Source organism: Rissa tridactyla, chromosome 10 (assembly GCF_028500815.1).
Source record: "Rissa tridactyla isolate bRisTri1 chromosome 10, bRisTri1.patW.cur.20221130, whole genome shotgun sequence".
Taxonomy (NCBI): Eukaryota; Metazoa; Chordata; class Aves; order Charadriiformes; family Laridae; genus Rissa; species Rissa tridactyla.
In genome coordinates this window covers 191951-219470 of record NC_071475.1, presented here as the reverse complement: position 1 = coordinate 219470, position 27520 = coordinate 191951, and the positions used below count along the sequence as shown (strand labels likewise).

General features: G+C 43.4%; 1 protein-coding gene across 1 annotated transcript; it reads right to left on the bottom strand.

Moving 5' to 3' along the window:
* Positions 1 to 27462, bottom strand: RHOA (ras homolog family member A). Its single transcript, XM_054216638.1, has 5 exons — positions 27303 to 27462; positions 8347 to 8504; positions 5647 to 5767; positions 2226 to 2356; positions 1 to 1271 (listed from the first exon to the last, which is right to left on the bottom strand). Exons 2-5 carry the CDS (start codon positions 8500 to 8502, stop codon positions 1098 to 1100), a joined length of 582 nt encoding a protein of 193 aa, XP_054072613.1. The 5' UTR covers positions 8503 to 8504; positions 27303 to 27462; the 3' UTR covers positions 1 to 1097.
* Between the last annotated feature and the right edge of the window lie 58 nt (positions 27463 to 27520).

Here is a 27520-nt window from a genome sequence, read left to right as displayed (position 1 = left end):
TACAGGGAGCTTAGAAAACTGCCTTTATTCTATTAGTTGTTGGAAAAATGAAAATACAGAAAGAGTTTAGTTGGCTGCAGAACAGCAAGAAGTTCACAGGTTAGGAGTCTGATCACTACATGGTAACCAAACTTACACAAAAAGTTTCATTTTTTGTTTTTCTTAGTTTTAAACTGGGTCCAGCAATGAACTTAAGGCAACTGAACAGTTCAGAAGCTTTGAGTGTGAGCAGGCTGTCTTTTCTCATCCCTACAGCATGTCATGGAAAAAACTCCTCCTGGGTGTGCAGACCACTCAAATCATTCAAATGGGTCAGACTCTTACAAATGAACAGGGGAAGAGGATCAGCTGCTTTCCATCGGACTTTATTTTCAAATACAGTTTCTTAAAAAACCCAGAACACCTTAACGCAGAGGTTACAAGTAACAGTATTAGGAAATCCAATTATACAAAAAATACTACATCTAAGCTGGGGTAAATAGATTTATTTTTGGTAACATACATTTAAACTGGCACTAATTACACAGTAACTAAAAGGTAACTAACATGAAACCACAGAACCCTCACTTTTCCTTAGCTGAATGGGACTTGGTCATTTCAGAGTGATCACATTTTCAAACTAATGTTTTACACCACTGAGCCATGAAAATCAGATCTTCCTAAATGTGATAGCACTGAAGCTACGCTCGACTCCACATACAGCCACGTAACTGTTGTACTCAATTAGAATAGGACGTTAGTTATAAAGTAGTTACAGACCAATCCTCTGTGTTGACAGCTTTTTCTCTTTCTAGAGAGAAGAAAGAAGATAGAGAATTGTCTTCAATTAGCGCCTGGCATATCCTGTGAGTGCAGAAAAGGTTTGTTAGAGGAATGTTGAGGTTAACCTTGGGTGCACAGATGAATTTGATGCAGATTGTTATAAAAATCATGGTTGGCTTCTAAATACTGGTAGCAAGATGACTCGATTTTTAAATCTCTTAAGTAAATTATAGATAATGAAAAAGGCCAGTAATCATACACTAAGATTAATAAACAGCACTTCAAAATTACTCAAGTGCAGGGTGCTGCTTTGGCCATCTTCCTCTGGCCACGCTTTATACGAGAAGGCACCCGGACTTTTTCTTGCCACGCCGGGCTTGCAAAGCAGCTCTAGTGGCCATTTCAAAAACCTCCCTCACACCGTCTTTGGTCTTTGCCGAACACTCCATATACCCAAATGCACCAATGCGGTTTGCCATATCTCTTCCTTCTTCGGGTTTGACAGGCTCCTGTAACAGCGCAAAAGCAACAGGTCAGCTCAACCCGAAGCCACACCGATGCGCACCCCCATCTTCTCTTCCCCACCCACGCAAAGGGCTATCTGGATCAAATGCACATAATTAATAATTCACTGCTCCCCTGAGATCGACCCTTTAAATTACAAAGGCAATTTTAAAATAAAACGTGGTTATTTTCTCAAGATGCAGCATGCATCTCGGCCTGGATTACAGAGGTATATTCGCATACTGCACCAGTGCTTGAGGACACGATCAGTCTTCTAACACCTCTGAGCTTAAATGCTGCAAGACCCTTTGAAACTTGAACAAAAGAGTGCTTATTTCAGAGGAAACATTTATGCAACTCTTTGCCACAAAAGCCTATGAATAAATCCCAAAATTAATGCCTCAGTATTTGTATAAAAACAAATATTATGCAACAGGAGCAAAAATTCCAGGACCGAGCGGAGTCTCTGCAGTCCCATACCCAAGCTGGGGGTTTCAGACACGACCTGAAAATGAAACCCAGTGACAGGCTCAGGAAGGAGCTACAGCACCTGTGGTTATCACCTCAAAACACCTACTAATCAAACCGTTTCCTTTCACATCCTGAGCATACAAAATAAAGAACAACTTGAGTGTGCGTGCACTCGATGTGTTGCTGTCTCCTAATTAATCCTTTTCAGAGATCCAGCTCTCCAGCACGGAGAGCATCTGACTGTTAGTAACCCAATATAGCCATTTTCATTGTTGAGAACGCCTTTTTTCTAAAAATTAAATCTCCAAATATAAAAAAAGAAACACTCAATTAAAGGCAGTATATACTTTGTGGTTTCTGTCGCGGGTAAGCATTCATTATGCAGCCCATAGGAAGCTGGCAGCAAGCTGCGGGTGCCCATTTAATGCTCTGGTGCAACCACTGTTCGCTTCCTTCAGTTAGTGTAAGACTATCAAAAAGGAACCTGCCTGCTTCATTTTGGCCAGCTCTCGTCTTGTGTGCTCGTCATTCCTCAGGTCCTTCTTGTTTCCTACCAAGATGATAGGCACGTTGGGGCAGAAATGCTTCACCTCCGGGGTCCACTTCTCTGGGATGTTTTCTGAAAGAATAAAAATAAAAATAAGAAAATAGAATTACGTCTGTACTGAAACCCACTTCTGTGAAGAGTTTTATTTTAAAGCTTTCACCAGCTGCCTGAGTAGTTTTAGCTTGCTAATCCACACTGACGCCCTTTTTTCTAGTCTTAATTTGGGAAGCAAATAGACCTGTTTTAATATTACCAAAAAGGACGAGTGTTTCCACAATAACTTTTAAGGCTGAAGGACACCTAAACTCTGGGCTCCTCTACATCTCTCAGTGGCTACTTGACAAGTGTTAGCATAAGGTACTTCAAAGAACAGCATGCAGAATTCTGAAGTAGAGAGTTACGGAAAATTTTGCTTCAGGAGAAACACTTCATTTATTTCCAGAAGCTAAAGATGGGCACAACCCTGAAGTGTAAATTTTTACATCACTTCTTCCTTTTAAAAAGCAACATCAAACAACCACTGCAAACTCTCCCGTTAACTGTAGCAGAAATGTTGTTCTATGCACTAATTACAGATGCACGGAAACAAAGACTTCGTCTAAGTCATTTGCAGATTTGCCATTTCTCCCTATCTGCAGCAAATGAATTTGCACTTACATACAAGAAACTTTTTCCTCCTAATATAACTTCCCTACATGACTTTTATTTAAATGGAGCTGTGAATGGAAGACTTGAGGGCTTCTGAAAGCAGAACCTCGATAAATTCTATATAGCAGAAAGTTGAACAGCCCAAAGCATTCAGCTTTGCTTTCCGCAGCTCTGACATCTGAGATTCACTGGTGGATGTACCTGCAGGCTACATAACCCTTTTTATCTTCATGAAATTCCATTCAGCTTTTGAAGAGACGTTCACTGTTATGGCATTGTTTTCTCGCTTGAAAGAACAACTTGACAGGCATCTTGAAGCCAGTTTTTGCACTACAGCCAAACCAGCAATTCTGCAGCCGCACCTGGCGTGCTCAGGGCGTGCAAGGCCCTGGACACTGCACAGCTGAGGAGCCGCCTGGCACTTCACGGCTCCCCCCACTGCTCCGAGGGACACAGGCGCCCCGATACTGGTGAGCAGGACGCGAGGAAAAAATAGCCAAGATCAGAATTGACTTAATTTAGCCCATCTCCCCCTGCCTCCAGGGTTCAGTAACCCATCTTGTTTCCAGGAGGTGAGGTCCATTGTTGGCTCTCCAGCCGCCCGGGCAGTAGCACAGGCAGGAGAAGTGAGCACGGCTCAAACCTCGGACGTAGCTGTTAACAGCCGCACCGGGCATGACCACAGCACCGCTGCCAGCTAAACCTCAAAGCGTTTTGGAGGGAGACAATGAAAGATGTCTCTAAACACAGCATCAGGTGGAAGTGATGAAGAGAGAGATCAGGATTTCCCAGATATCAAGCTGGCATTGATTTTTCTAAAAAGACACTTTCACACCCAACGACCACTACCCTTCAGAGGCAAGGCACGAAATGAGACTGAGCAGCTATCAAACATTACCCCAGTCAGACCTTAACGCCACTGGAACATCTTAAGGAATGTTCTGTTTGCTCATTTAGTCAAACCTCCTGTGAATTGTGGCAGGAATGGTATTTTTCAACCATTGTGACAGCTCCATTCAGGACTAATCCTTCCATTAACTGCATTTCTGTGCTTCCTGCATCCTTTGTGTCTCGTTCTTGTTTCTCTCTAATATACAACTCTGGCAGGCAGGGTTCATCCGTAAGATAGAGCAGAGGCGTAGTAAAAAAGCCTCCCTCAGGAGAGCTAGCAGTGATTGTGATCATCCCGGCAGCAGAAAACTCCAAAGGATTCAGTGGGTTAATACATTTAAGAGAGAGCTGGTCTCCCATTTATGAGCACCAGTTGAAATAATTTGACACCTGTCATCAACAGACAAAGCAGAGGGATCTCCCACTTTTCCTGGCTCAGAGCCGCCCAATGCATGGACATAGTTTTGACCAGGTACAAACAAGTACCAGTCGGTCACTGCACAGAAGGTTCTTGTCGGAGTGCAGCTGGTCATCAACACACACAGAATCCATGTGCCTGAAGATCTAACTTAACATCATCTGCATTCCAACAAGAAACCTCACAAATAACCACTAGTGAACAAATCCCACTGGTGAGAAGCAGATAAGGGAATTTTTACAGAAATGCACTTGCTTAATAAAGTGCTACTACTATGTATTTGTTTAGGAGACCACACTGGATGGATGGAGTCATTACCATTTTAAAGGGACAGAAACCAAACCCCCAGAGACAGTGACTCTTAGGAATAAAAGTACCTCTATCTCCTGGCTCCTTACCCTCTTCAAAAACATTTTTGTGAGATCAAAGACGTCGATATCTACGCATTAGATTTATAAATCAATCAGTGAAGATTTCAGTCTTGGACTGCACACAGAAGAGGTGCCCATCTAATACACAGAATTTTGAAACATATGTTTTTGGAGCTCAGAAATCATAAATAAGGCAACTCTTTTCTTCTCTTTTCTCCACGAGAAGCAGATGTCAGTCACTGGAAAGCAGGCTAGGAGAGTATCAGTCTCCAGCCTTCAATGATTTCCACCAGTGCGAGAGCCCCCCTCCAGTGTGGTTCTAGCCCATGTTTTGAAATCACCAAGCAGGGAGCAAAAAAACCCCAGGCTATTTGGGACCAATAACTCTGAGCATTTCAAGCTGATCTCCCTTGAATAAATGGGGAAGAGGGGGAGGAAGGGATGAAAACACAAAGCTAGCTTTCTCATTTACAGAGAAAGGACCTTACTCTATTTTCATAGATATAGTGTGGTCTTGAGTGTATAAGAACCTGCAGTTTTCAAGGAGAAATAAAAAAAGTAAAATAAAATCCAACCTTGGGTGGGCCATGCTACTCAGTGGACACTTTATGTACCCACAGGGCTCCTGGACACAGGAGGGTGCAGCCACAGCCTTCCTGCTTGCTCGGGTCACCAAGGCAGCACCTCCCAAGGGACGGGCACACCAGGACGTGCCTTGGCCCAGCAGACAACGTTGCCGGGGTGAGGGTGCTGATCTGGGCCAGGGAGCTGCCTCCCTCCTAAGTGTTGCTCGAACTATGCAGCAGAGCCCTGGGTAAACGCAGTGTGCTGACGAGGCTTTCAAAATGCCACTTGGCATGGCTGAACAACACAGGTTCCTTTAAGATCTTAATTTTTGAGAACTATAAATGAATTTTGAAACTAGGAATGATCTCAATCATTACAGCACAGGAAAATAAATTTTACAGCCTGATTTCCAAGAGGAATACAGCGACACAGAGCCGTAGTTCTCATTCAGTTAGTGATCTACTTACCTAAACTATCAGGACTATCAATTGAAAAACACATAAGTATAACATCAGTATCTGGATAAGAAAGCGGTCTAAGTCGGTCATAGTCTTCTTGTCCTGCTGTATCCCACAAAGCCAACTCAACCTGCAGAGAAAGATCAAGGCAGTTAGCCAGATCACCAGGCAAGTTTTGATTCAGAAGCTAGTAACCCACGAGTAGCACGTAAAATATTTAACTTAACACCACTCAAAAGGAGCAGACTACAAGACAAACCGCTTTGACAGGAGAACTATTACATTCCATAACTCCAAAAATCAACTGATTGCAGCTTATGAGACTTCTTTATATCAACGACCAGTGTCAATTCTCTGAAAGGACATAAAAACTATCAGCAGAAAAGCAAGACAGAAGAATTGATGGGAACGGGCTCCAAAGGGCTGGGAATCTCTGTGATAAGCATTCCAGAAATACTAGTTTTCAGTGAAAGTAGACTGTCTAAGTATATGCTTTTTAGGATTATGCACATTCTCAACTGGTTTACAGCTGGAACTATAATAAAGCTCTTGAGGTATACTCTTGCTTGAGATTCTCTGATGCATCTGCCTCTGCAACGGAGTGGGTTCCTCCTTCTTTAAACTCTTATGTTCAAAAATTCCAGGAAAAAAGTCCACAGCAACTCAGATAAAGACAAATGGGCAGAACCAGAACCCAAATGTGAGCCTGAATGTGTAATGCAACTGTTCAGTTAAATTGTGAAGATACAACACATCAAAAAGCTTTAGTTGCACACATATACAAAAAAATTCTTCCGTATTTCAGTCAGAAATACTCCTCCTCTCAGAGTCACCTCTGAATTTACAAATGTGAATTTTGTGGCAAACGTTCATATTTTTTTTTTTTTACACGTATGTCTGTTAAGGGTTCCCTCACATGACACTGGAATCAGCTCCTTTGCTCTACCTAAAAAAAACCCCTGCATCTCGTACCATTGCTGTTTTGTCTTCACATGGCTTCTGAACATTTCTGGTAATGCTTTTCTAGGAAGACAGAGGCTGTCAAACAGAACAGTCTGAAGTACTGCTCTCCTACAAACTTTTGTAATCAAGTTGTCAGAAGACAAAGTGCTCAGATAAAGTATGTCATTTCGTTACAAAAAAAATTCAGCTGACATTTCCACAACAGAAAATGCACTGCTCAAGCTGCTCATGCAAGTTTTATTTAGATACCGGCTGCATACAGCTGATAGGGCATGACTCTCTGTTCAACCCATTTAAAGATGCAGAGATTCAGGCAGAGGGGAACAACTGACTAGGTGATAAGAGAGAGAAATGGATATCATACATATTTTAAACAATAGTCCTTAGAGTCTAAGATACAATACAGAAACTGCAGAAACTGTCACCTTGGGGGAAAACATGCTCTAATATTAGTCTAAAAGTACAAGGTTTTTTACCCATCCATATAATGGGAGAGAAAAGCTCTTTTTAGACTCAAATAGCACGAACTGTCACGACTGAAATCACAAACAATCCATGCCTGTAACATGATTAGGAAATCAAATGTAATACAAAGCCCAAAATTAGCTCATAAAGTTTTTGTTTAAATCGGTATCAAAACTGAGCAGTTTCAATCAATCTGTCACTGCATCTGAACCAGAACTGACTGAAAGATGTTCTGACTGTAGCTGAACCCAGAGCAAGGGCACATGTTGCAGCAAGGGGCGAGACAGGGAAGCTCAACACCGTCAGCACCAAAAACATACTTGGCCTGAGAGCCCACGGCACTCGGGTCAGCTCTGCCTGGTTACGGTAACAAAACAGACATATGCCATGGCTGCCTAAAAGGGTTTGAAAATAGTTGAGCTTTCAAAGTGCAAAGTTGCTGCTTCGTGTGCTTCCGGAGGACCCTGGAAAGTGACAATTTTACACATCACACACTGCCTTGTGTGACGTAAATGCAGAAGGCACCCTATCCAGTGTCCAGAGAGCAGCCTTCTGAAAACTGCCTCTTAGAGCAGTTGTCTGGCATGTTTGCTCGTTTGAAAAACCAAGGACTCAGAGGTCACACAGACTGAAAAATGTATTTTCAAAATATTTAAAACTAAGAGGAAATATTTTAATGATTAGTTTACTGAACTACAAACTAAAAATGAAGCTCAGGGAGCTTTGGGTACGCTTGGCTACTAAGAATTCACCTGTTCTTCAGTCAGGTAGGACAGATGATGCTGATGTACACTACAAAAACCCCTTTGAAGCCTGTCAGTCATCTCTTCTGAAGAGGATCCTGCATGTTGCCAGGAATGAGTATGAAAAAAGACTCTCCAGGAACTAGTCTTTGTTAATCACAATACCAGGTGCCTATCAAAACAGGGATTCCACTATGCAATTCCAAAGACTAGTAGCACGGTGTCCTCAACATGTAGAGGCGTCTTTGAATTGCTCCACCCCCTCCCACCTACTGTAACATTTTACTTGAAATAACTGTATGTTTTTTAGAGTCTCAACTTGTGTAAGGTCAGAAATAGTCTGGTTAAACAGACACTAGATATAAGCAGGTTCTAGCAAGGCTAATATTTTTTCCACAGGAACATGTCTAATATTTAAAAATATACTTACAACATAAGCATGTGTACTAACCACTTATTAAAGAAGTGTGGTGGAGATCTCCACGCTATTCTGAATAAATGCACGTTCACTGTGACTGTTACAGAAGTGTACACATACCTGCTTTCCATCCACTTCAATATCTGCTACATAATTTTCAAAGACAGTGGGAACGTACACTTCAGGGAACTGGTCTTTGCTAAATACAATCAGCAGACAGGTCTTTCCACAGGCACCATCACCCACTATAACCAGCTTTTTTCGAATGGCTGCCATAGCTGCAAAACAAAATGACAACTTATTAATTCTTCCGCTGCAGCTTTTAACTGAGATGCTAATAATTAACAACCACTAAGTTTCCAATTAATAAGAACTTTTGAATTGGGTCTACATGCCCATTAGAGACACAGACAGGTATTTGGAATCACAGAAGTTCAAATTCCCATCTGTTTGAGAAAAACATTCCCCAGGACTTGACAACACACTGGTGAGACACCAGGTGCAAGACTAATAGAAAGGAGAGGAGAGCAGCCTGGGTTAGCATTTCTTTACCTATTCTAAAGGTTGGGATAGAAACGTCCAGAGGTAGCAAGTGAGCAAGCAGCACTGTCCTAGAGCACCTTCTGAAAAGTGTCTTTTAGGTAACCGAGTAAGAGAAGCTTCAATTTGAGGGAAGTAACGTTTTCTTGTCACGCCGAGTTGTCTCAACTACAAAGTGCCAGAAGCTGTGTGGAAGTCAGCTGGCCTGCGGAGCACCCGGCTGCCACGTCAGAGCACCAACAGAAGGATCTCAAGGTACCCAGCCTGGCCCTCGAATTACAACCACCACACTGCAACGGATTTTGGAAGTACGCATCCCACTCCTCAATCCACTTTCCTGGACGTCGCTGTTATCAGGTTATTTCGCCTGTTATCAGCTTACCTTAAGTAAAGGGGACACACCGAGGGAGACACCACCATGGTGCTCCACACAGCTCTCCGCTGTTCAATATATCGATATTGGCAACACAGAAACCAGTGTGAACAGTGAGCTGTAAGTTTGTTAACGATATGAAGTTATTCCAGATAGTTCACTGTAAATATATATCTAATAATGCACACAAGGAGAAAAATTGTCCAAACTCCAAATTTGATGACATGGGGCTCTAAGATGATGGTTACATTTCATGAGAAATATATCAGCTCACGTATCAAGCCCCTGGAAACACGAACTTACCAAGCTCCTGGAAACGTAGCAGTCAAAAAGAACAAAATGAAATAGCAGGAACTGCTAGGAAGGGACCAGAGCAATGATAACGACCACTGTACAAATCCATGGCTTGCTCACATGCAACTTTGGCCTCAGAAAGATGTTATGAAATCTTGAATAGGTTTAGTGAAAGCCTAGAGTCAGGGTAGGACTGAAAAAGATGATTGTGCTGGATTTGGCAAATTTCTGCAAAGTAACAAGTGGCCCAAATAGTATGGATAGGTATTGATTGTTCATCATCACTTCCCACAAACGAATGCGAGGTGGTAATACAAAGATAGCAGAAAAGGTTTCAAGCCCACCAGAAGGCAATGGGCCTTGGGAACTCCAACAAGAAATTTATACAGGCCTAACGGAGACGGGGCAAGTACACGGAAGAAGCCTCCTACGTGTGTTAAAGAATGCAGAAACCACATCTCTCAGAAAATCTCCATAGTAAAACTACTTTGAGGCTGAGAGAGTACTTTGGGAAGCACTATATATGTGCCTGCTTTCTTCTTTCTTTTCCCTAGGCATTTATTTGTGACCACTGCAGGAACAGGCCAGAGATTTAGGGAGGGACCTGGCTACAAGGGCCTGGAATGAGGACAGTGCCATAACTACTTTCTTCTCCATAACATGAAGGCACTCCAGGGGAAGCCGCTTAGTCATCCTGTGAAGCTTCCTGGCAACGGAGCAAACAGTAACGCCACCATAATACCTACCATTGCATGACCAAAATACCACAGAGGGAGCACCCTTGTGAGTTAATTTTTGCCATGACAATCCCAGTACAAAGCTCTATGAGGATGACTTGGGCTGCTGGCGAGGGGAGAAGGTCTCACAGAAGAGAATTAAAAGACACAGCAAAAATGTTTTCTCCTTTCTGCCTCTTCTCTTGCCTTGTGAAATTAAGTAAAAAGGTAAAACAAACTATCTAAAAGCAATCTGTAGTACTATGAGACAGTGAAGAAGCAGTGGATATTACAGAGGTTCTATACTTCTGCTCCAGGTGCAGAGAAGGGACCATTTCAGCCCATCAAGCAGCAAGGGCTCAAGGACTTACAGAGCACAGCTTTGTCAGACACAACTGCTCCAGTAATCCAAATCTATCTCTAAAATGAGCTTCTGTCACCTTCTGAATATATATGTATACACACTCAAGTGTATATATCCCCCCATCCCCCCCACCTTTGGGATTTGGCGTTATTTTTACATTTGTGGAAGGTTTAAAATGATCCAAGCTTTAAAAAGGTTTTTTCTTTCAGTGGTTTTGGACAGTTTTGAATACTTTCTAGCAATGGTAATATTTGATTTTTACAGAACTGGAAATCATCTGTCCTTTGTACTAAGTCAAGATCAACTGCTTACGAGCTCTACCTGCTGTCAGTTTTATCTAATCTGTCCTTAAAAACTGTAATGCTGAGTCCTACAAAAGCTCTGAAGGAAGGTTTACTCCTGTGCTCCACAATATTTACTATGAGAAAATTTCCCCCAATGTGTATCCTCAGCCTTCTTTGATGTAATATAAGCCCGCTACTGTTTATCCTATTTGTCACGGGCATAGGATAATAGATTATTCCCTTTCCCGCGTGCAGTTGAGAATACATGCCTTCATTTAGTCTTCTCTTCAGGCAAAACAATTCCAGTTTATTCAAGCCTTCTCTGTAAATCGTATTTCCTAGACTTTCCTGTTGCTCCCTTCTGGGCGCAGTCCAATTGGCATAAATTTACCAAAGCACGGAGACCAAAAGCTGAATCCAGTATTTCACCTAGGGCTTTACCAACATTAATGAGAGACGAAGGATTATTTTATTGATCTTCCAGGATATACTGTTGCTTAAACACCATACTGGAAGTATATGTTTGTTTTGGTTTGGTTTTTTTTCCTCCTCAGAAGACAACACTGTTGATACATCCAGCTTTTAACTCATTATAACTCCCACATTTTTTTCATTAGGACTGCTACATAGTAAGTTGCTCTCTGTTCACACAGCTGAATGTTCTACTGTCATGCCTTTATTTATCCTTCCGCTGGCTGATGTTTTATTCTACCTCCAAGTTCCAGTTCTGTCCTCCAGCTTAATCATAGCCTCTCTCAGATGCAAGTTTAATAATTATGATTCCCAGATAATTATCTAGGCCATTGATGAAACCACACTGGAGACAAAACAGGTAGATGACGGAATGGGATAACCCGTCCTTCCTCAGTACCCTCCCTCCTCCTCCCATCTGTGCTAGCGGCTGGGGCTGTGGCCCTTGATCACTTGTGTTACCTGCAATAGCACCTAGGTTAGGTGACCTTTTTTGTATCACCTATGGATAACTGTCTTTTACTGTGGATTTTCAGATCAGCTCTTCCTTTATCTTCCTCTAAATACTTCCGTCACTCTAGAAATTTTTTTTTAAAGTGTCCCTTGACAGTTGAATCTCATTTTATGCTTTGGCCTTCTACATACTTATGCCTAAAGTCTACAAGAAAACTGCAATTCTGTAAAAAAGCCATTGTTTAATGTAGTGCTTTCTATAAACCCTCCCCTAAAAAAAAAAACAACAACGCAGCTTGAAAATTATATATAAAAAAAAATTCAGGAGTTTTATTTGAATATCTTTTTCCTGAAAAAGAGATATTCACAAAACTCTCCCTGCCTGAATCTTCCCTGAGATCTGTTGACATTATTTGGACCTAACGTGAAAGACCACTCTGTCAATCAAGGTGCCCTTCAGCTTCCCTCCAGCTGCCGAGGATCCACCCCATGAGACTCTCCCCTGCTCACAGTCCTTTATGTGCAGGTCGGTCACCAGGACATCTCAAACCTCCTCAACAGTCCCTTCCATCTAGTACATCGAACATCTAGGTAATTAAAACTCCCTCAACACCAACTTCTAGAGGATCCTGCCACGATGCTCACAAAAAGCCTTATCTTTCTTGGTGACCTGTGGCATCCTCATTTTTTTTACTTTAGTTTCACCTTCCAGAGCGTTACCACAGAAGAATTCCCTCTGCATAATGTCCTTGGAAAAAATGCATTGTATAAAATTCAATTCAGGATGGATGCAAAGATGACCACTTAAATCTTTGAAGCTTCCACTTGCCTCCAAAGTCCTAGGAGTTACTTTGGATTTGCTTACCTCAATCGTTACCCTGGGCATCCAGCACAGGCTGAGGCTACTTTGTTTGTGGACCTCAACAAATTTTCAGAAACAGCTCAAATTATAAATGCTGGGTAGACAGAGACACCGCAGGATGTCAGGTCTGATCACTGGATAGAGCCCTCCATCAACCTTGGAAGGAAGTCACCAAACATCACAACTGCTGGTTTCTTCCTGACATCAGTGGTTACAGACTTTACAGTTTTATGGTACTTGAAGTTTCTTCTCTACTGGTGAGATTGAACCCTTACTCGCAGCCTGAACAATATACTTCACTTCTATTCAACACGTGGATGTTCAAGGATGGAACACTGCTGTTGGGCCTGCACCCAACTTTCTTCTTGTAACAGATTCATCTTATCTGTATCGCCGAAGGTCTCCATGCATATGGAAATTGTTCTAGTGGTGCCACCTGTCCAAAACCCCCAATTTGTTCTTCAAATTTTAGCAGATATTTGGCCACAGGAACAGCACCTTGTAATCCATGCACAAAGCATATTTACAATACTAATTTCCTAATTTAGAGGATTCAGTGTGCAGATCATCTTTTAGCTAATTCTTTGTAGTTAAAATAAATACATTCCTATCCAGTGGGTAGCTATAAGGGATTTTGAGGTCTGGCAAATACTCAGAAAAGCAACATCTCCATAGCACAACAGAGAAAAAAACCTGACTGCTTAGAACAGAGCTACATCTTAGTGTTGCATATCACAAGGACAACACATTCACAGCAGTTGGGTCTCTCTGCTGCATTTTGACATGCTCTGGTTTTCTTAACCAACTATTCTGAAGCCTGGAAATACATGAAATTTGGACGAGCAGGGTGTTTTGAGAAGAATCAAAAAGCACTTTGCTAGCAATTTTCATTTTAGGTGTACGGTACCTACATTAGGTGCAAGTTAGTATTAGCTGCAGTACTGCCTGTCACCAGTGAGTATGTGTCTACATTTAGAGGTAAAAAAAACTATACAAGCTACCTAAGAGGATATTACAAATAGACCAAATCCAAGCTGCCACTATCTCACTGTAACTGAACACATTCATCCTTTTATGCAATGCATAGCGCAGGGACAGACCAATAAATACAGAAAGCTGCTGGAACAGCATCACTGATGATGCAGACAGAACATTGGTCAAGAAATATTCTATCCCAATTGGTGTAACGAAATGGCTGCAGTGATGATCTAGGGGAATCTGTGCCGTTTTCTGCAGGAAGACGACAGATCTGCAATTTTTCCTACTCTTAAATGAGCCACTCCTCCCACCTTTGCATTTATAGGATTCTTAAAACAAGCTAGTCTGCTAGATTGGAAGTGGAAACTCTCACAATATGACACCAGTGACTCATCTGAATGGAAGAAATTAAATTATGACATTTCCTCCACCTAGGCCAGTGCCTTTCACAGGTATTACAAGAGCTTTAGACATCGTTTACTCAATCCCACTGACATCACAGGAGGTTACAACACAAGGAGCTCCTGTTTGCTGAGTTGCCACACTAATATCCTTGTTACGTGAGGCTGCTATTTCTAAGTGCAGTGAGGCTCCAAGACTCAGGCAGCATAAAGCCCTGCTTGTTAAGAGAATCTAGCAAATACTGCAGAAGAATGAGAAATAGGGAAAATATTCTTGTCCTTGTTTTAAATGTACTCCCCCCCTAAGTATTATTGTTTACTGCAATGGAATTTGCCTCTTCACTTCAGCACGCTATTTATTTTTCCAAGGAACAACATTTCCAGTGCCTCCTTTCCTGCAAATCCCAAGGCCACACAGCACGAGTGAGGACCACAGAATCACAGAATGGTTCTGGTTGGAAGGAACCCAAACATCTAGTTCCAACCCCCGTGCCCTGGGCAGGGACACCTCCCACTTTATCAGGTTGCCAAAGCCCCATCCAGCCTGGCCTTGAACACTTCCAGGGATGGGGCATCCACAACTTCCCTGGGCAACCTGTTCCAGTGCCTCACCACCCTTACAGTAAAGAATTTCTTCCTAATATACAATCTAAATCTACCCTCTTTCAGTTTGAAACTGTGGACATGCTGTTGATATTCTGAAGCTGGATAAGCTGGTAACAAACATGGCAGGTTTGCCTGTTTAGCTCTGGATCTCATCCTGGAGAAAGTAATAAGGTGGAAGAAACAGACTTTTACCATCGCATAGGTATCCCGACTAGATTTCATGTCAATTACCAATCAACTACTACCAACTTTATATTGCCTGCTATGTCATTTGGGCAGATCCTTTGTATAAAGTTCTGTCAAAAAAGATCTGGATTACTGCATATGTTAGCAAGAACTCAGCAGAAGCAGTTCAGCAGGACCATTAATGATGTTTCTGATGTTGAGGGGAAAACACCTTTTAAATTCTTTCTCACCTAATCTTGCTGAAGTCCTTAAAACCAAAATTTTGGAAAGCAAGGGTTTTGAAATCTTGTAAAGACTGCTTTGCTGCTAACTCCTCCACACTCAGCAATTGAACAGTTGGCCATCGAGCGAATTATAGCCTGGGACTCTTCTCACTTGCGTCATTTCCCCCTTCATTCAGTCAGCCCTGCCCTGGGGTCATCAGGAGGAACATGAGCAAGGCTCAGGGACCAGAAGACCAAACCTGCTCAAGCATCCCCCATCCCGACTAGCCAAGCCCTGCCCTCTACCTACCACAGGGGAGAACTGCCTCTGCGCCAGGACCTGAATTTACTCTTAAAATATTCAACTTTTATTCAAGTTTGAGGGGGAGGAGGAATGAGTTTCCCCAAAGACTGCAGTGATGAAGACAACATGGATGAGCACGCTTTTCCCACAGTTTTCTTCTGGCTGTTCAGCAAGGTCTGGCATCAAAACTGAGAACTACCTGAATCTCAAAACAGTTTGGAGCAGAAAGCAGATGAGCCCAAAAGCAAACAGGTCTGCTTTTAGGGCAACTGTATACAGATAGTGAAGAAACTGAGACTGAATATGGAGCATTTGGGTGGGGGAAATGGTCCAAAGACTGTGAGCAGAGAATAGGGAGTGGGCAGGCAAACAAGCCAGGAGGATGGCAGAAGGACGTAACCACTCAAATCCATCCTCCTCTAGAGCAGAATTCAGGATTCCCACATCTCCCAGCAGTTTAGTTGCCAATAGGAGGCAAGCTTCTCAACCTTATCCTCCACTAAAGTCCTAGTGGAAAATGTCAGCAACTATACGTTTTGTAATATTTTTTTTGCCACGACGCTTTTCATTAGTGAAAGTATGTATAAACAATGTCAGAAACACTGCAGTTTACTAACGAAATGCTATTCATGCTACCTCGAATCAGCTCCCTTGAGCATACATAAGCCTATGTGTGCTATCACGCTGGTTTTTTTTCCCCACATAACCCATACATGATGGGCTATGCTCTTAAATAGCAATAGTTGTGAAGTAAAGGAAACTATGACCCCAATTCACCTCTTACAGGAGTTGCAAAACGGGTAGCAAACAGCCATGGAACTGCAATAACAGTAAAAAAAAACCCAACAAACCACAACCAAAAAAACAACTACCACGAGAAAAAGTGATTTGATCACATACAGGAGTTAAGATATAACCCATGCTTCTGCTACAACGTTCCTAAAGGATTGTGGAAAAACTACATACATCAAAACTTGCTGCAAGTGACCACTTATTTATTGTCTTTATTTCTGAAGACACCCAGAATAGAATTCATCTGTACAGCTGCACTGAAAGGAAAGCCAGATGAACTCCATGCTCAGAGTGACCACGCTCATTTGGTACCACGTACAACTTGAAATCAAGTATTACTGGGGTAGAAATACAGTTCAATTACAAGCCATTGGAATACAAATACTAAAAACACGAATGCAGTCACCACTATAAAGGAGACAGTCAACACATCTTATTTCAGTAATTGAAATTTACTTAATTCTGTGCAAATTTGCCTGTGGACACTTGCATTCATAAATTGATAAGCCAAATTATTTAAAGCGTTGCTAACAAGGCCTTTGGGAAACAACTATATATTCCTTGCAGCATCCAGCACATAAAGCAGTTTGACAGTACTGCAAAACAGACCTATTTCCAACTACAGCGCTATGTGGGAGCAGTTGGTAAGAAAAAGATATCTGCTGGGTTTTTTTTGGAGGGTTATATATGAAATTTAACACTTCAAAAAGTCACAAAGCTGGCAAAGCACAGGCCAGGCTACTGATGTTGCACATTAAATGTAATCCACAGTGAAACAGAAGATTTCTATGATAAGATTGAAACACAATTGAAAAAATGACACAGGAGGTCAGTGTAGTATCCCATGGGATTAAAATACTGGACAGAGGTCCTTCAGGAAGGTCCTTGGACAGGGTGAACAGAGCATTCAGCTTTCTACTCGCAGTTTATTCAGACTGTGTTAACCATGCTCAAGTCTGGCAAGTTTTACTAGTTTAGGAAAAGTGCTCTGCAAAGATAGCTGTACATTTCCAGAGCCAGCTTTATATGGGGAGCAGTATGGCTGTGTTACAACCTTAGCTAATAAACCTCACCAGGTCTCAGCTAACTCCACAAATAACCAGCTCAAGCCTCTTTGTACCACATCACCAGAAGCAGGAGCAGCGTCAGCTTAACTGCATTAGGTCTTAACAACATTGGTTCAGTGCCAGCCCTGGTGAACCCTTAATGACTGATGAATTTTATACAGTCATCAAGAGTTATCCAAAAGTACAAAACTGGTGTTTAATAAGCAATACATTTCAGTTAAGCAAAGAAGTGTGTTGTTTATGCCGCCTCTAAGATGGCTGGGACAGGGCAGGAGATACTTCATCCAGCATAAAGCCTGCCAGCGCAAAGTTTTTGAGGAAACCTGAATCGGCAGGCAGTACTAGATCCGTGTTGTGTGTCATGTGGACACAGTACGTCTAATCTGATATATCATGTGAAGCCTCAAAGCTGGATTCATCCTATCAAATTACAGCCTTTGCCCTTGCCTTCCTCTTCAGGATAAATCCTGTATGACAACATACAATTCATCTGACTCTCAGAGAAGAAAATTGCTTTGGATTCTGATAATTTTTCTCGATTTCTAACCACCACAGGAAAGAGCAAAACATTTTGCTTTACTCCCCTTCCCTGTACTTTACCCGTGCTTTACGGGAACGACGCCTCAGCACAATCAAACACTCCAAGGAGAAGACAAATGATCTTTTGCTAAAACACCCAAGCCATAACCTGTGCAACCCTCTATACCTGGCACTGTGTCCCGCAAGCATCTCCAGCACGGACACTGACCAGGGGACCAACTTGTCCCTGCAGCTAAACTTATATTTGCTACATCTAGAGACTCATACACCACCCCTCACTACAGGTCTACACACACATAAAACCAGATATATTGCCTTGGGACTTCAGTCTCTCCACCTCAGCATCTGGCATTCAGGACCGGCTTAGGAGTGGATTCCTACACAAAAGCATAAGAGGAAAAAGAACCAAGAAGCCTCCCCCTCCATGCTCTCTGTCCTCCAACCATTTTCAGCTCAGGAGCTTCTTTGGTCAGACATTGTTCCCATGAATTTGGTAACCTCAAACAGATTTCTCTTCCATGAGTTTGTACAGACTCCCTTTGAACCCATGTAAACTTCCAGCACTCACAACATCCTGTTGGAGGGAGTTCCCACAGCTTAATTACACATTGTGTGTAAAGCCACTTCCTTCAAATTCAAGATTGTCCCTATTAATTTCTTTTACCGCCTCCTAACTCCGAAATGGAAAGCGAATGAACATTTATCTCACTCACCCTCTTTCTGCTTCTCACACAACAGACTTTCCAGACTGAAGCATCCTAGCACAGAGTTGTGTTTGGTTTTGTTTTTTTTTTTTTTAATACCTTTACACCTTTGACAGTAGCATCTGGATATCTACCAGCTGTCTGCTCCTAGCGTGAGGAGTAACAAAGTGGCAGAGGTGTCTCGGTGAAGTGCCTCAGCCAGGAGGGCCCTTGGAAGCCCACATATCTTCCCGTCCCACGCCGTCCATCGCAGCCCTAAAGGCAGCGGGGCCACTGCTGCGTCCCAGAGAGCGCCCCGCTTTGACAAGCGTGTGCTGCTCTATCCCCTCGCACCGTACCAGAGAAACACACCCCGAGCTGTGTTTCAAGTGCAAACACGCTGCTGCTTGGTCGTTCCCGGTAGACGTTTCACTCCTTGCATTAACTCAAGTGCAGATGATCTTGACTTTAAAACAGGCGATAACAGAGAATCCCCTGCCATGCTTCTTGCTCCAGCAGTTAAGTTACATTTTCTGCATTAGCGATCCGGTTTTATTTGTCACTTCCTCATTTACTTGGCCTCTGCAAATTTCTTCATACCGGTATTTTGTGTTTTTTCCAGGTGACTGGTAAGAAATACAGCCCAAGAGGTAACTCCTTCATGTTCTCACTAAGCACAGATTCACTGGAGTCTCCGCTTGCCTTTTAAAGCTGTCCTCTTTCTACTAAATTTAATAGGAACCGTATTGATTTTGTACTGGCTTCGTTTCTCACTGAAAATGACGTGCAATTACTGTCAAGTGCTAACCAAAGGCTAAGATGAACACCTGTACTTAAGAACCAAACTGAAACAATTAACACTAATTGTTTCTATTTCCCCCAGTCCGGGTTGAGTGACATTGCCTTAATTCTTTCCTGAACGCTTCGTTACTTATTCCATTATTGTACCTGGGATTGATGTCTTACTCTGATGGAATTATAATCATTAAGGTTGTCCTACTTCTCTTCATTATTACTGCATATTAGCATCCTTTCAAACTCCTTTAACTGCTGCAGTATGTAAAGAGCTTTCTGGAAAAAAAAAAACATTATATAAAACCCCCCTATTTTCAGGCCACAGATCTTCAGAGCTGAATTATATATATCAAAACAGAGGTGTCAATTACCAAATCTGGCCAGATTAGGCATACAATACCATTCAACTTTTTTTTTTTTTTTTTAAATTTAAAGAGCTAATCAAAATACCTGATTACAGGGAAGTTCCCTGTGTACAGACAAATAACTGGCAAAAGATAGGAAACTAGACAGAAAGAGATGCTCAGCTCTCACAGAAGACCAACCTGCACAGCTCGACATTCCTAAATGACCTGAAAAAGCGAGGAAAAGTAGCAATACAACAAAATTTACTGATGATGCCAAGATCTTCAGGTAATAAAGGCAAGGGCTTACTGTGATGATTTTCAGAACCTTAACAGACCCTGTGCCCAAGCAATAAAATTTGAGATAGATAAATGTGAAGTGATACACAAGGTAAAAACCAGATTCAGCTTCCTCTATGAAACGATGGACCAGGAACTGATCTCTGCTAATCAAGGGCAATATTTTAGGGTTATATAGTTAACTCCTTTAAAATACATGCTCGACACTCTGAAGAGCTAAAAAAAAATTAAATAAATTAAAACGCCAGTATTAAGAACTAGGAAAAAATGGACAAACCAGAAATCATTAAGCTGATGTAGGAATCTACAAGCCCGCCCGCGTTTTTTGACTCTGTGTGCAGTTGTGATCCTCCCCGTGTCAAAAGGCTGTAAAGGAACTGGAAATGACTCAAAGCAGGGCAGCCCGGATGATTAAACTATAGAACAGTGTCCCTGTGAAGAACAACCATGGCAGAACTGGAAAAAGGGCGATCTGGAAGAGATGCAACTAAGGAAGAAAACGACTACGGACACTTCTCTAATAGGATCCTAAGCAGCAGTGAGAAAGGCTGGGGCCTGAGCGTTCAGTCCTTGCAAGGACAAGGGCACACGGGACGAGCCAGGCTCAAAGCAAAGGCAGGCCTCGCCTCGCAGCAGGGCACATAGCAAGGCTTCGCTCCTTCTACCACATTTCAACTTTTTAGATCCATAATTTCTTAGTCATAGGTTTCTCTTCAAACTCCTTTTTTCTCCTAGTTACTTTTCATGCTTTTGAGCTTCTGTTTTGTATTTTCTACTTTTGGTTTCTACTTTTCTCCTATTTCATCTGTAGGGCTTTCTTGCATTGTTTTTTAACTGCAAACAAAACAGATGCTTTCATTTCCTTTCCAAGTCAGGCTATTTAATTAGCTTTCAACACTTGATTGGGGAAAAATATCGCAAAAGGAGGTTCCTGAAACATCTTTTTTAAGCCAAAAATTGTTAAAAACTAAAACAGCAATATGTGCAAGCAAACCCCTCTGTTTTAGCATTGTCACCCTGCATCCTGTTTTGCAAACACCAAGCTTAGCAAGAAGGTCCTCCTAGTCTACTGCAAGTTTCCTTTGTTCTTGACTATCTGCAAAGTTCACCCCTACGCTGTTCACCTCCCTATTTCTATATAATTAGTAAATTAACACCACTTCAGAACTCAGGGAAGATGACTAATTCCATCACTTCTCCCCTGCCTTACTCTACCGTGAGAAGTCCGTCTCCAAGGCTGAAGGCAAAGCTGGGACAACTGGGGCAGAAAGTAGTATTTTGTCCTCAGGACCTGTGGCTGCCATTGCTGTCCTTCCACACTCACTTAACATTCTTGTTACTTTGCCCCTACTGACCAGATCTTTGTTATCTGCAGGTATGATGACTTATCAGAGCACTTCTCTTATGCAATACCGAGTTCCAAGATTACTTTACACAAAATGAGATTAGAGCTTAATATTGAGATAATTATAGCAGATCTGTGGATTTCCACTCATGCAATCTGCAAAACGCTTTGCATTTGTGATTTTTTTTTTCCTTGGTATCCTCTCTGCCCAGGCACCTCCAGCACGTCAAAGAGAACTTGGGGCACCCACATGCTGACCAAGGCAGGTTCTGCTTGGGTGAGATTGCTGTCTTTAGGCACCCACCACTGCCCCGCAGCTAGCAGCAGAAGCATGTATGGACAAGAGATACTAACACAATCTTCCAGACAACCATCTTTTTGTACCCATAGCTGACACTTTCACCTGTGCTCTCCCACTGCTCCCACCACAAGACATCGGTTGAGATTGCACCGGTTCAGATCAAACACCCGTCAAGTCCAGCACCCTGCCTGACACACGCAGGGTTCTCAGATGACTGAGTAAAAGAAGGAGCAAAGGCATTGATACTTCTGCAAGTGTATTTTCTCAGTTTCCAGCTTGGCGGTATTCTTAGTTTTGTTAATCTCTGTGCTCAACAGCCCATTTGATAGCATTTTCTTCTGTTATTTAATCTGTTTGATTCTGAAGTCATGTAAATCATTGTCATTCAAAGCACTTCGTGGCGCTGCACTCTGCGGTCTCAGTACCGACTGCAGGAAAAGCACCGTTGGTTTTGATCTGGACCAGACTGTGGTCAGTCATGTCTCTGCCAAGCTGAAGGGTTCAAATCTTTTTAAGCATCCCTTGTATGGAATCCATTCCTTATCCCTGATCATTCTTCTCAGCCTCCTCCTTGCTTTTCCAGTTGCACCGTATCTCAAAGTCCATCTTGCTTTGTGCAAAATCACAGCAATCGGCATGCTAAGAACTGAGAGCCATGATGCTATCCCTCTGTTTTCTTCTTTATTCCTTTCCCCAAAGCCCCAGTGATCATATGATCACTCTGGAACACTAAACTTCCATTTTCACAGAATTATGACAAGGTCTTTCTCGTAAGTAGAATAATTAACCTTCACCCCAACGGTGCATAAACTAAGATTTTTTTTTTTTCCTCCCCAACTTTGCATTTATCTGGAACAAATTTCATTTGACATTTTACTGCCTGTAATTTGGTGTCAGAAAGCTGAGCTGCAGTTCTTCTTAGTCAGCTCTTGTCTTTTCTTCCCTTACTACTTAACACCTTCTCACCAGATCATTTATGAGTATGCTGAACAATACAGGTGCAACACAGATGCCTATTCTTCTCTTGTCCCAAACTTCCCTTCTCTGTGCTTGTCAAGTCATTCAAAAACTCCAGTAAATTTAAGCAGTGCTGTTTCCTTTGCAAAAGCCATGTTGACATTCTCCCACCATAAGTCCATCTGTTTACATTTTTTTTTAGAATTTATTTTTAAAACAGGCATTGAACTCCGTGATCTCCTGCTGAGCTATCTTTAAGAACTGCTACCACGTAAGCCAACTTCCTACTTCTCTGGCTTCAAGGTATTAAGTGAGAAGTTACATAGCATAATTAATAATTCCGTCATCTCATCCCTGAGTTTCCTTTGGAACCCTTGGGCAAGCACCATCTGGTCTTGGCATTTTGCAACTATATTTATCATTTTGCTCTAAACACTTATTTGCTGACACTTCAAGCAGAGACAGATCTTCCAATGAGTCCTGTTCCCCATAAAGAGAATTTCTGGCATAGGAACCTCTTTGGACTCCTGCACAGTAAATAGGAATACACATAAGTCATTTAGCTTTCTACTGATGGCTTCATCATCAAATATTTCTTTCACTTCTTCATCATCTACTGGCCCTCCAGACTCCAGCACCCTTCTTGCTTCTCATGTACCTGGAAAAGATTTTTTTTTTTTTTTTTTGCTATTAGTATGATGTTGCTCAGAGTCTTTCTGGCAGGTCCTTGTATTTTTCATCTGACTTGCTAGAGTCCACGTTCTTATTTACTTTTCTAGTCAACTTCATGACTTGAACTTTCTGAAGGCTGTATTCTTATTTCTAATACTTTCTTTATCCCAAACTGCATGCTCATTCTCATCTGTCAACATTCCACAGTGTAATTTAAAATCCTCCCAACAACATTTTCAATTTGAAGCGCAGAAGCCTAGTTCTGCTGTGGTTTACATGGAACTCAGCCTTTCCAAACAGCTTTTGGACTGAGGTTCAAAAAATGAGCCAATTCACTTTGTCAGTACCAAGTCAAGATCCTACTGTAAGACGGCCTTCTCACCTCACACGATTTCTACAGAGCAGGCAGAGGGTGACGAACAAAGAGCCTCCAGGTGTAAAATATAAGAAAAATGAAATGTTAGCAAGGAATGCAAACAGAGATAACTGGTACTTGGAGAGCTGCTAGTTTTTTCAAACCACTGACACACGCAAAGACAACCTTCCTTAAAACTGTGAAGATGAAGAGGAGGAATCACTTTGTACACATCCACACTAGAGATCTGCTCCAAATGTGGCAGTTCAATCAGTCAGTACAGGGTCAGGTGAGACAGGACTATTTATCGTTGCAAAGCACTGCTAATTAACTGAGCAAAGAGATTGAATTCAGCCCTGTTTCTGATTAAAAACAACAAAAAAAAACCCCAAACAAAACCCCCACAACTGTCAGGCTTGAGGAAAGAAAGACCTCATATTCATTGTGGGTGTACTGCCCAATTTTCCTCGGTATATTAGTGGCTCTCCATCTGTTCCTTCTACTAGGGACCTTGGTCATGAAGGCTGATCGGAGAAAGACAGTGAACCTTGTTCTGATTAGTTTAATTAGATGATTCACTTACGGAGGACTGGCTGTTAGTTGTGTGTACGCAACAGTGGATGGCGACTATCTTAATTAAAAGGTGGTCTATGGATGCCTTAGTTCTTTTACTGTCTCAAATGCCTTTCTCAAGTGAAAACACAGTGATAGGAAAATGACAGAAAAGAGGACAGACAGATCAGAGTTGCTCTACCAACTTCAATTATGCTTTTGGTAGCTTTTGTTCACAGTTCAGAATGAGGTGGGAACAGAGATGACATCAAGACCAGAAGGCACCCGGACACCTAACAATGGTGTAAAATGGCTTAAAGCAACGATAATTTAACCAGTGTACTGGAGGCAGTCTTTTGAGATATTTGTGCTTACTTTTGAGATGAACCCAAAAGTAGTAAGCAGCTACTTCTTTCTACATAGCTATTTATACAGTGCCCAGTGTCACGGGAGAGGGACCACACCAACAGGCAAAGAGCAGAGGACTTTCATTGTGCGTTCAGGTGTGCGCACGTGCACTGCTCTATCCCTGGGAATGAAGGTAAGCAGCCATTAGGTGCATTTATTTTGCACAGCACTCTTCTGTATTATAGGGTTTCACCCTCACTACTTGTTTACTAGAACAGACTCATCACAGATCAATTCAGATGTAAAGGGCATGCTGGCTAGCCTTATCGACGTGCTAACTTCCTCAAACTCACTGATAAAACTTTTCCTCCACATTAGCTAAACTGCATTTGAACATAAGTCGTAAGACAACAGAGCAGTACACGAGTTTAAACGGATGTGGAATAACACGTGAGCCAGATTAGAGTTTAGTATAAATGGTAGAAGATAGTTTCTGAGCGGAGACTTGGAAAAAACCTAATGATATCACAGCAGCCGGGAATCAAATGTTTCAGAGAGATTGCATGAGAAGATAAAATAGGCTAGTGAGGAAGTAGGAGCTAAGCTCAGAAATTTCTAGGGCTGAGCGGACCACAGAAATGGTGTAAAGAGGAGCCATCAGGGTTCGGGGCAATGTAAATATGTTGCAAGAAAAAAGGCAAAGTGTAAGAAGTAGGAAAAACAAGACTTACCTAAAAAAAAGAGGAAAGGCGACAATATTTCTAAGCGCCTCCAAACTATCAAATTGTTTTTATTTGGAATTTACTTATCTGAAGAGCCATTGCTAGCCCTACATCCTGGTGGCAGTTAAGATCATTTAGGATGTTTTTACTGTCAATTCCTGGCTCGGAGAACTCCCCGCCTCTGGCGCTCAATTGCAGTGGCACTCAGCCAGAACATGAGTTTGGTGAAGGAGGAGGGATAATATAAGAGTTGCTCGGTTGAGCTCTCCGACTGAATTTCTTTTGCCCCTTGTGTGAAGGTGCATTTATGTCTTGAGAAATTATTAAAAAAAAAACCCACCCAAACCAACAAGCACATATTCTAGTGTTAAATGACACAAATCGCCCATTAAAATTAATTTATGTCAAGCATTTATGCTGAATATGCTGTTAGGCATTCCAGTGAACTAATTAAAATGAAATAAGGCTAATGGCAATTTTTCTTTTTTTAAAAGCGCAACCTTGGTCCAAATCGGAGCCAAAATTAGTCTGCCTATTTGAAAAAGAAATGCTAGCGCTGTGCGGCTGGAGAGCTGGGTAAGGGCAGAAGAGGGCAGGAGGAGGGCACACAGGTGCATTTGGAGAGCCTTCAACAGAAAGTAAGTATTTTCATGAACAATGTTTTCAGGGAGGGAGAGACTTCATATCTCCCTACTGAAAAAAAATTCCAAAATGAAGCTACTGGAGAAACCAATACTTTGAGTCACAAACAACGTTTAGGACAAGAAAAACTAATTTTTGAGATTTCTGAGATAAAAATTAGAAAATGTTTTAAAAATCCACGTAGACGGCAGAATAGTTACGTAGTCTAAGCTCTGTGGGAAAAACCAGGAACAACTAATCCAACATTCCCTAGGCAGGTCCTAGGATTCAGTTTTCTCCAAATCCTGCATCACATACAGAAAGGGCGGGTGGGAACCACTGTCCATGAAGGGTTCCCTGCCACAAACAGGTGAGCTCTACCGGGAGAGAAACAAAAGCTGGATATGAGGCAGCAACGGAAAATAAACAAACACACACACCCCCACACCCCCCCATCCCCCGCCCCCCCCCCACCGCTCCAGACACCTCGCAGAGACAGACTTCAAGGGATATCTAAGTAGTTAAGGCATCGTTTGACTGGGAACAATACTTTGTCCTGAGTCTGTAACAACTTTAACTCCATAAACCTCTGTAATAAGTTTCTTGGGTTTTTTTTTAGACCCACAGACAACTGAAGTAGTCCCGGGGCTCCTCTCGCCCCTGCAGGAATGGCTTTCCTGGCAAAAAAAGGTTTAGGCAGCGTTTAATTTTAAGCTGGGCAATTTTCAGTCTAAGGCAAGGCTGTCATGGCACACGAAGCCGATCGTGCTAACGGTCCGTTTGAACCCCGAACCGAGCTCTTTTTGCTACACACTTGTCCGCGTGCCCTCGGCCTGCTGCGGCTGTACCGGCTCCAGTAAAAAAAACTAAAACAAAACACAAAACAAACGAACAAACCCCCCTCAATTAAAAGTTTTCAGTTAGGCTCCGAAAGACGGTTTCTCCCCTGGCCAGAAGTTTGAACGCCGACGCGACCCGGGAGGGACTGCGGGATTTCCGCGGCGCTGGCGCCCCCGGCCCGGCGGGGGGCGCGGGGTGTGTGTGTGGGGGTAACCCCCGGGGCGACCCACGCGTGGCGGCGCGGCCCCGGCTCACCCCCACCACCCGGCTCCGCGCGTCGGCGCCTCCCGCGCGCCCGGGTGACGTCACCACAACAAGCTGCCAGTCAGCCGGGTCACCCCCACCGCCCGGTGCCCACTCGTGTCACACCCCGTGGCGGCGGGGGGGAGAGCGCCGCCTCCGCGCCGCCTCCAGCGGAGCTGGCGGGAGCGGGGTCCCCGCCGCGGCCCAGGCGCCGAGGGCGAGGCGCGGGCGGCTCCAGTAGGGGAGCCGCCGGGGCCGCGCCCCTCCCACCCCTCCCCCGCTCTCGCCGCCCGGAAAAGGCCCCGTTACCGGCCCCGGAAACCCGGGGGCTCTCAGAGGGGCGGCCGCACACGCCCTCCCCTTTTGTGCGCGCGATGCCGCCCGGACGCGGCGGCGGCGGCGAGAGGCTCGGCCGGGCCCGTCCGCCCCCGCCCGCAGGCTGCGGCGGGCGGGCCCCACCCGGCGGCGGTGGCGGCGCCGCGAAGGGAGGGGGTGTGGGGAAAGCCGGTGAGCCGCCCCCCCCCCCATACGGCGGAAAGTCCCGTCCCGTCCCCTCTCCGGTACCTGCGGCCTAGCGCTGGGTCTCGCTCCCGCCGCTTCCTGCTCCACAAGCCCCGAGCTCGAGCGGCGGCGAACGGAAACGGGCGGGGCGGGGGCGTGCGCGCTCACCGGCCCGGCGCGACGCGGCGCTGCGCTTCCCTCACACCGGCACCGCCCCGCCCGCGCGCGCGCACGCGTTCCCCCTCTCTCTCCCCCCCGCGCCCCGCCCTACGGCCAATCGG